The sequence below is a fragment of the Chrysochloris asiatica genome, unplaced genomic scaffold, assembly GCF_000296735.1.
Source record: "Chrysochloris asiatica unplaced genomic scaffold, ChrAsi1.0 scaffold00079, whole genome shotgun sequence".
Classification (NCBI taxonomy): Eukaryota; Metazoa; Chordata; class Mammalia; order Afrosoricida; family Chrysochloridae; genus Chrysochloris; species Chrysochloris asiatica.
Window position 1 is genome coordinate 10,071,838 of NW_006408597.1, and position 10,635 is coordinate 10,082,472.

General features: G+C 42.4%; 1 protein-coding gene across 1 annotated transcript in view; it reads left to right on the forward strand.

Moving 5' to 3' along the window:
• RAD51B (RAD51 paralog B) overlaps positions 1 to 3,812 on the forward strand; it is a 1,006,719-nt gene extending 1,002,907 nt beyond the window's left edge. Inside the window, exons 10-11 of the mRNA XM_006865616.1 lie at positions 3,259 to 3,337; positions 3,778 to 3,812. Coding sequence (XP_006865678.1) covers positions 3,259 to 3,337; positions 3,778 to 3,812 — 114 coding nt within the window. The remainder of the gene's footprint in view (positions 1 to 3,258; positions 3,338 to 3,777) is intronic.
• Positions 3,813 to 10,635: the final 6,823 nt, after the last annotated feature.

Here is a 10,635-nt window from a genome sequence, read left to right on the forward strand (position 1 = left end):
CTCAGCTTCAGTTTGAATTTGCATAGGAGTAATTGATGGGCTCTTCCACAGTCTGTCCCTGGCCTTGTTTTCACTGATGATATGGAGCTTTTCCATCGTCTCTTTCCACAGATGTAGTCAATTTGATTTCTGTGTATTCCATCTGGTGAGGTCCATGTGTATAGTCGTCTCTTATGCTGTCTAAAGAAGGTATTTGAAATGAATGAATAATTGATTTTGCAGAATTCTATCATGATCTACAGCATCATTTCTATCACCAAAGCCATATTTTCCAACTACTGATCCTTCCTCTTTGCTCCCAACCTTTATATTCCAATCACCAGTAATGATCAATATATCTTGATTTTTTGATCAATTTCAGATTGAAGAAGTTGGTAGAATTCTTCTATTTCATCCTCACTGGCTTTAGTGATTGGTGCATAAATTTGAATAATAGTGGTGTTAACTGGTCTTCCCTGTAGGCACATGGATATTATCCTATCACATACAGCATTGTACCTCATGACTGATCTGGATATGTTCCTTTTGACAATGAATGCAACACCATTCCTCTTCAATTTGTCATTTCTGGCATAGTAAGCCATGTAGTCATTAGATTCAAAATAGCCAATACCAGTCCATTTCAGCTCACTAATGCCTAAGATATCGATGTTTATGCATTCCATTTCATTTTTGACAACTTCCAATTTTACTAGATTCATACTTCATACATTCCATATTCCGATTTTAATGGATGTTTACAGCTGTTTCTCTTCATTTTGAGTTGTGCCCCATCAGCAAATGAAGGTCCCGTGGGCGTTTCTCCCATGAGCTTTACTCCATTCACATCATCACAGCCAACTCTACTTTGAGGAGGCAGCTCTTCCCCAGTCACATTTTGAGTGCCTTCCAAGCTGAGGGGCTCATTTTCCGGCACTATATCTGACAGTGTTTGTCTGCTATTCATAAGGTTTTCAGTAACTAAATATTCTGAAGTAGTTCGTCACTCCTTCTTCCTAGTCTGTCTTCATCTGGAAGCTGATCTGAAACCTGTCCACCATGGGTGACCCTGCTGGTATTTAAAATACTGGTGGCATAGCTTTCAGAATCACAGCAACTCACAAGCCACCACAGTACGACAAATTGACAGACGAGTGGTGGATTGTGATTGTAAACCCCTGGAAATCTAATGGAGGGATTGGTCAATGTTACCTTTCTGCTGGGTTTAAAATGAGACATCTTAGAAGCAGGAGAGGGGCTCTCAATAACGTCAAAGAAGAGCCAGGAGTGAAGCTTGTCCTTTGTCCCTGAAGTCCCTGTGCATTAAGCCTCTGCCACCTAGGGAAAGAAAGTTCTGATGATGTAGAAATGGCAGAAGAGCAGCATCAGCAAAACTAAGAACCAGAGCACTAGACAGAGGGTAGGGTTCCCAGCCCATGGAGCAAGTAAAGCTGAGTGACTTTGAGCCAGCAAGGCTTGTTTGCAGATTGGGGTGTTTCTGGGTACTTATCGGGCCTAGGTATGACTAGGTTTGCTGACCCACAGAGCCAGAGGGGAATAGCTTTCAGCTGAGGCTTATGGTCTGGTGGTGTGTCCTGTGGGTCTTTATCAGCAGCCCTAGAAGAGCTTTGTAACATTGACTAGGCAGAGAGAGGCCTGCCTCTGGGCATGGCTGAGGAGAGGTTGTCCTGACTGAAAGAACTCTGCCGTGAGCATTTCTGCCTCTGATTTGTAACCTGTTGTTGGTGTTTAGATACATAAAGTTGGTTTGGACTCATAGGGACTCTGTATACGATTTCCTAGGAGCAACGGGTGAGTTTGAACCACTGACCTGTGGTTCAAACCAACCTCACAATCCTGTGCTTTATCCTATAGCGCCATACCAGGGCTCCTCTGGCCCTGCATTGTAACCAGTTAACTTCCCTAATAAACCGCATCACTGTGAGTCTGGTGTCTGAGTTCTGTGTGGCCATTGCAATGAATTATTGAACCCAGATGAGGAGAGAGTGCTGTGGGGGGAAGGTTGGTGTCACATATTTTTTAGAGTTAACGATACTGAGTTTTTAATGGGCAAATGACCATCATTCCCTTTAAATTAATGTCTTCTTAGAATAATGCTTTACTCAAAACACTTCTGATTTTTGCTTTAGCTGGTCTGTCAGTCAACTATTGTTACAATAATACTGTGTGACAAGTACTGAATCACACAGGTATACAGCAAAAGGCATTTAATTCCAGCTCTTTGGGGGTTGGCTGGGCCCAGCTAGACAGCTCTGCTCCAGGTACTTGTCGCCATAGTTCTGAGAGAGCGGACTAGTTTGGACATATTCTTCTCTGGCAATGGCAAAGTGAACAAGTAGAAATATGTGAGTCTTCTTGAGGCTTAGACTGGAAACTAGTACAACCTGTTTACCAGAGCAAGTCATGTGGTCAAACCCACAGTCAAAGGCCATGAGAAACACACCACCCCTTTCGTAAGAGGAAATACAGCCACATGGCAAAGGATGTGAATACAGATGGGGTCAAGAATTGGGATCAACAGTACACAACATATCCTACCATAGGTAGCATTGCCGTCAACAAGGTATTTTGAATAAACCCACTTCTCACTTTAGCTACATGATTAGGTTCTGAAGGCTGTGTCATGTGAAGATTAGTGTTTTACAAAAATGGAGGATGACCACATTCAAACACAAAATCAAGGATGACTGATAACTGCCAAACCATTGAGAATCATGGTCCAGCCAAGCTGACACAACCCTAACCCTCACTGCCAATGTTACTCTTGCCCTGCAGCTCAACATTTGTTACTGACAGACATATGTCATTAAAGTACAAAATAGGCATCTAGTAGATTTCTTACATCTAGTAGTTGTATATGCAATGATGGCAAATCTTAATTTTTTAAGGATGGCTTTGTGGTTTTGTTGTTTGTTTTTTCTTAAGTAAAATAGTGAAGTTTGATGAATAAAATTAGAGAATCCGTTTGTTTTATCTTTGGACAGAAGGTAGCTGTTTGAGTAACATGAAATAATGACATATTTTCTAGAAACAGTCAGTGGCAGAATAAGTCTATGACTCTTCAAGGTGACCACTTGGAAGGAATGAAACTCATTTGAATATTTAGTTTTCAAATAGTTTTTTGTTTTTTTAAAATAAACCTTGAGACTTATAGTCACGTTATCACTTTGTCTGGATACTTTTGGTGGGAAGGGAGTAAGTGAAGGTTCATCCCTCTGTTTCCTTTGACTCAGTTGGAAAAATATGTTTTGTGTGCAGATTCTCACTGCCAAGTCCCCCCTGGCTCCTTTCACCTCATTTATCTACGCCATCAAGGAAGAAGGCCTGGTTCTTCAAGGTAAGGTCCTTAGATTAAGCTGTTTCTTTAAGCATCTCATTGCTCAGAACTGCCTTTTGCTGATGGTAATTACCACAGTAATCCTGATAGGAGCTACTTCAGGACAGAATCAATGGACCAATGACAGTTATCCTGATGAGATACAAGAGATCAGCAGTTGCAGCAAGAATTTGACATACAGTTGAGATGAGGTTGAAGAACTCCAGAATTTTATAACAACCAAAGACTGAGTCTCAAACCAAGCAAGTTAGGAACTGCTGCCAGCCTAGTCCTTCTGTCAGATAGTATGGAGTGAGAAACTGGGCATTTGATACCAGTGTGAAGGAGCCAGTACTGCCTCAGAGCCATGCCACTCAGAGCCATTCCATCTGGGCTGGCAGCCTGGGAGGCACTTTATCATGGCTCCAAGAGCCTTACTTTCTTTCCCTGTCTCCTCCTAGTTCCTCCATTACCTTTCCCTGTTTCTAAGTCCTAGCAGAGTCTTTCCCTTGGAAAGGGAAAAGGATTTGCTGTTTGCTCCTTGTGACATGGGCCTAGGACTTAGAAGGAGCTGAGTTCTTGCTCAGGGTGGGGCACCCCAAAGCCATAATCTGGAGCTCATTGACCTTCAAGTGGTAGCTCCATCTTAGTTGCCTGCTGGACACTTGAATGATTGGTGCTGCTCAACAGCATGTCTGTCCAAAAATCAGTTAACATGAGGGATAAATGTAAACACTGTTGAACTTTAAAGAATGGGGTTGATGTCATCTGCTTTATGAGTTAGGGGTCCCCACAGAGATTCTAAGGATATGCATTTGACCTCCAGTGTTGGGCAAGAAGCCCTACCCTCAAAGATGGCTAGGTGAGCATCTGGCCTAGACCACAGGGGTCAGAGGAGCAGATTGCCACCAGGGCCCATATGAGGAATATCTGCCTTTTAGGAGTTTGTGTGTGAAGTATTTCCCTAGGTCTGTGAGACAGGTTAAGCCTCTGCAATATACTTATGGATAACATTGCAAAGATCTAGCTGGATTCTGTATGGCACGCTGGAAGGTTCATGTTTCTGACTGAGAAACACGCTGCAGCCTTCCTTTTCCTTCCCCTTCTCAAATGTCTGCTGCTTAATGGACCCAGAGAGCAATGTGTTTGTTTGGTGGAACTGAGCTCCACAGTAGAGACCCTTGGGTCCAGGGAAATTTGGGCTAAGAACTACTGACCTTTGGCTCTTAGCCTTTGACTTAGGCTATCCAAGTTCCTTGGTAAATATTTTTTTTACAATTGCAAATATTGTTTTCTGACAAAGAAGCAGAGATTTTAAGACCAGATTAAGCAAAGCAAACAGCAAGCCCCTTTGTTACATACACTCTAAGGGTGTAGAGCTAGGAAGCAATCAGAAAGCTGGAATTGTATTTACCTAGTGCTAGGCATGGCTTTTGACTATTCATTTTTAGGAGCTTTCTTAAAAGTTTAGAATTCTAGTAAGTAGTAAATTTAGATGAGGATCTTAAGAAATTCTATGGAAGATTGTGAGGCAATTTCAGAAGGCAAAGAGTCTGTTCTGCTCAAACTGCAACAATGTATTGAGATCCCTGATGTGATGCCTGCAGCTGATCCCTAGGCATTTGGGCAAATAGCATCACTAAACCTGGTCTAACTTGGATAACTTTGGGGATGACGGTTAATGAGACTAAGATTTACAGATTTACCTCTTTGATGCTTATTGCTAAGTTCAGGATTTTTGACAGGGAAGAGAAAGTCATTTAGAGAAAGTTGCCATTGTTGTTAAGTGCTGTTAAGTCAGTTCCAACCCATAGCAACTCTGTATAGGCTTTCCAAGGCGCAGCTGGTGAGCTTGAACCACCAACCTTACACTTCAAACAGACTTGGCAGTCCAGTCCAGTAACTCACAGTGCCACAGTGAACTGGTGGAGGTTAAAAACTGCAAGGAATTACTATTAGATAAGGTTCGAAAACAGGGAAGAAAGTGAATTGCTAAAAAAGTCTGACGTGGAAGTGTGCCTGCTGAAAAGAAGAACATTTCTTATGATACAAGAACCCCTTACAAGAGACTTCAGAACCTCACCTGGTTGCTCTCCAAACTTCTGCATAGAGGCTCTCTGCTCTCCTGAAGATTTACAGCTTCACTAAGAGTCAGAACTGACTTGTTAGCAGCCATGCAGCTGAAGAGAAGTCTCCAAGCACCATCATTCCTCTGGCTTTAGTGCTCCCAAGACTCTGGGGGAAACAAAAGTAGATTTCTACTCCTAGAAAAATGGGGGTCCTTCTTTATTGGAAAGAACTTTTGGAGTTCAATTTCAGTTCTGGTGGAATCTTGAGGAAACCTTTGGGTCTCTAATTTTATACTCTGAAAATGAAAATGTTGGACTTGATTCACTGTTTTTTAATCTTGTTGTAACTCATTTGTGGGCCATGAAATCAAACCAGCATTTAAAAAAAAAAAAAAAACTCGTAGAGGTAAAAATATCAGATTATATCACACATATTGTACTATTTCATGAAACATTTGCTGAAGGCATGTGTGTGTTACAAGTTTGTTTATGAGCATTATAATATCAAATGTCTTTCTTACTTGGATTGTATAGGCTGGGTGACTTTCCCACCTCAGCTTTATCTGATTCTTGTAGAAGATACTGTGCTTGTCACTCACTTAACTCAGCAGAGCTGTTCCCTTGAGATAGCCACACACTGGCACATAGAAGTTTGTTTTGTGTTGTTGTTTTTTTCCACTCTTATCAGTGGGCAGAACTAAAAAACACCTTCACAGTTCCCCAGGTTTAAAGCGAAACTGGATGGTGGTCTTGATCACTGGATGATGACCATGGAAAGGTACTGGCCATCAAAGGCCAAGAAGCTGCCTTTGTTGAGGGGTTACTCCAAGTTGGAATAAAGGCTGGTACTTGGCTTCAGGGGCATATCCATGTCCCAGGGGCATAGAGACAGGAAGGGAGCTCCTATAGGACCAACTGTAAGAACTTTTGGGCCACTTATGGCTTAACATTTCATTCCGTAATGGATCCAGCTTGGAATGATGGGAAAGAACAATCCCAACAGGCAAGTCCTGGGAGGGAAGTGAAGAGGGGATTGTTAGTGAATGTGGGAATGATCCCTCAATGCCTTTTATCCCTTATAAATTCCCAAATCCCCTTGGCAAGTCCCAAGATTCTACCAACCTGCTAACCAGGAGGTCTTATAATACCTGAAGAGCTCCTGAGTGCATGAGCAGGGAGAGGGAATAAAAGGTAAGGTAAATTTGATTTACAGGCTCCACAGGCCATTGCCCTCATGGATTCTCAAGGATTAGGATGCTGAGAACAGCCAGCAATGGGGGCCTTATACCCTTCCCTCCCCTTTGTTCACTGGGGTAGGGGAACAATAAAACGGCAGGCTGGAGAGACTGAGGGGCTGGTTAGAGATTTCTCAGGCTGCTTTTTGACACACTTGAAGGAGCCGTTCCATGCTATTGTTGTAGTAAAATAGAAAGCAGAACTATTCTCCTTTTGAGAGGGAAAAAAAAAAAAAAACGTGAAAGAAAGAAAGCTCTCCCAGCATCTTCTGGAGGCCGCCTGACTCAGGCCATTAGCATGGTAATACCATCCCCTTTGCATGCTTTGTCTGTTCAGTGTATGTCCTGCATTCTAGCCTCTGGTGACTGGACCCAAGACCCTGGAGATGCTTGAGCTCCAAACGAGAGAGCTCTCCACCACCTGCACCCGGACTGTTTGGACTCAGAGAGGGACCAAGTCCCAGGCAGGAGAGTCAGTCTTTCTGTGTAACTGAAGAGGGGTTGGGGAGATGATCCCATGAGTCCATTTTTCCTTTTGTCCCCAGAGTTCACCATGAAAGCTCCAGTGCCCATCAAATGGAAAATGTAGAGGTTTGTTTGGTAGTCCAAAGTGAGGCTAAGGGGTGCCAGGACCTAGGAGTTCTGTGGGAATTGGCTTTAGTGGGGTTAGCCCACAGAAACATCTAAACTGCAGCAGGGGAGAAGAGGGAACAGATGATCTCCAACTTGACCCATATCCTTTCTTTCTCCAGCGAGCTTCAAGCATTGTGCCACCTAGAACATATCTGGGACTCCTGGGCCTCTTTATCATGATCTACCATAATGATTCTCTCATTGAAAACAGCCAGACTCTGTTGCTGCTGCTGCTGGAGGCCTTGGGAAAGCCCAGGGCTTGGGGCTTCCACCTCCATCCATCTATGCTGGGACTCCAGGGACTAAAGGCTTGTGGACTTGGTTAAGAAACAGATCCTAAAGAAGAAGGAGGAACCATGGAGAAAGAAGATGCTGATTCAGCAGGGACTCCTCATTATTCACTTTTTCTGCTCTACCATCCTTTCTTCTAGACAGTATTTGAAAAACAAAAGTCAGGCTATTTAAAACCAGCAAATGACAATGAGACGGTGTGCTTTTAATATTGTTGTTTGTTTTTTTAAAAATCAAGATCAGGTATGACAGGTTGAATCTGCAATCTGAGACTGACTCTACTAATGTAAGTTTGAATAAGAAGCATAAACCTGGCTGGGGCATGGAAAACTTCACATGAGAGCAGGACTTCACGCTAGGAGAGGCAGAGATGTTAGAAACAGGACTAGTTTCCTGTTTCTCTATTCACCTAAAGTAGGGACTCAGAAGAAACCAGAAAACCAAGAATGATTGACTTTTTTTTTTAAGAGCTAGACAGGCTTGCATTTCTTGTTCTGCTTCTACAATCAAAAATAATTGCTTGACTGCCTTTTGAACATCTGACGAGGCATGAATCTCCTCTATTTGTTCCCTTGTCACAGCTTAGCTTGGATTCTTTTTTTTTTAGTAATCTGGCCAACTTGATGATTTATTGAAAAATTCTTTCCAAATAATACCAGCATGTGAGTTCATCAGATTTCAGGTGGAATCAGTAACCCATCTAAATGTTTTCCTCCTGATGGACTCAGTGACCCAGAAGATTCTCAACCTATTTCTACAGAGGTATCTAAGGAGCTCTGGTAGCGTAGTGGTTATGAATTGGGCTGCTAACCTCAAGGTCAGTAGTTCGAAACTACCAGCTGTTCTACAGGAGAAAGATGAGGTTTTTTGTTCCTGTAAAGATTTACAGCCTCAGAACCCAATACAGGGTCACTATGAGTTGGAACTGACTCCACGGCACATAACCACCACCACCACCACCACAGACACTGCATGGTTAATGCCATTCACACACCTAGCACAGACTGGTATTCTGGAGCAATGAGGGTGAACTCCCCTCCAGAGGTCACAGAGAATGGGACAAAGCAGACCTGTCACATTGTCCTCAGTCAGCCAGCTCCACTGCAGCCCCAGTAAAGCTTGTCCAGGCCTCAGCCATCATTTCTGCTTCTGCCTATTGTCATGGGGTTGCCTCCCAGGGAAATAAGGAAAGATCCCTCTCTCTGCTCACTTGTCTTCTTCTTCTTCTCCCCCGTCTCCCCTCCTCCCCCCCGCAAGTTGTCTTCTTTTAAGGTTCATTTCCCATTTACTCCTTTATGTCATCTTCCCACTCTGACCCTCTTTTTTGTTCAGTTTTTCTATTTTGGCTATTAACCCTCAAGAAACATTTTGTTTTCAATGTGGAAAATATTTTGAATACAGAGAGGTATGTTGTTGTTGTTGTTAGGTGCACAGCAGAACGAAACACTGCCCAATCCTGGGCCAACCTCACTACTGTTGCCAAGCTTGCTGCCACTTGGCCAATCCATCTCATTGGGGGTTTTTCTCTTTTTCTCTGACCCACCACCTTACCAAACATGATATCCTTCTCCGGTGACTGGTCCCTCCTGACAATATGTCTGAAGTATAAGAGACGAAGTTTGGCCATCTTAGCCTCCAAGGATCACTCTGGCTGCATTTCTTCCAAAACAGAGATCTGTTTGTTCTTTTGGCAGTCCATGGCACTTTCAATACTCTCCTCCAGCAGCGTAATTCAAAAGCATCAATTCTTCTACGGTCTTCCTTATTCACTGTCCAGCTTTCGCATGCATATGAGGTTATTGAAAATACCAAGGCTTGGGTCAAGCACACCTTAATCCTCAAGCTGACATCTTTGCTCTTCAATACTTTAAAAAGGTCTGTGCAGCAGATTTGCCTAATGCAATAATGTTGTTCGATTTCTTGACTGCTGCTTCCATGAGTGTTGATAGTTGATCCAAGAAGAATGAAGTCCTTGACAACTTTAATCTTTTCTCTCTTGATAAGAATGTTGTTTATTGGTCCAATGGTAAGGATTTTTGCTTTCTTTACATTGAGATGTAATCCATACCAAAGGCTGTATGCTTTTATCTTCATCATTAAATGTTTTAAGTCCTCTTCACTTTCAGCAAGCAAGCAAGGTTGTATCATCTGCATATTACAGGTTGTTAGTGAGTCTTCCTCCAATCCTGATGCCACATTTTTCTTCATAGAACCCAGCTTCTCAGACTATTTGCTCAGCATACAATTTGAATAAGTATGAAGAAAGAATACAACCTTGTCACATACCTTTTTAAAATTTTAACCATTAACTGTTCCCATGTTCTGTTTGAACAACTACTTCTTGGTCCAGGTACAGATTCCTCACGAGCACAATTAAGTGTTCTGGAATACTCATACTTCACAATGTTGTCCATAGCTTGTCATGATCCACACAATCGAAAACCTTTGTGTAGTCAATAAATTACAGGTAAACATCTTTCTCATATTCTCTGCTTTCAGCCAAGATCCATCGTACATCAGCAATGATATCCCTTGTTCCACGGCCTCTTCTTAATCCGGCTTGAACTGCTGGAAGTTCTCTGTCGATGTATGATTGTAGCCATTTCTGTATTACCTTTAGTAAAACTTTACTTGCATGGGATATCAAAGAGATTGTCCGATGATGTCCTCATTCCATTGGGTAACCTTTCTTTGGAATGGACACAAATGTGGATCAGAGAAGTATAGAAAATAATAAAACAAATGTCCATGCAGCTAAAATTAACTCAGTTTTCTAATTTTGGTTCCATTTTCTATTTTTAATCCCAGCAATAAAGCTTGACAAAAGTCAAAACTCCCTTGTCTTAATCCATCCCTTCCCCATCCTTTAACTCCTTCCCCAAGATAAAGCTCTTCAAGGTATGTCAAGGTTTCAGATGAGCGTCCAGACAAAGACAGAATAAGAAGAAAAAGTGACAAACTACTTCTGAATATTTAGTCACTGAAAACATTATGAATAGCAGAGAAACACTATCAGATATAGGGCTGGAATATGAGCCCCTCAGGTTGGAATGTAATCAAAATGGAACTGGGGAAGAGCTGCCTACTCAAA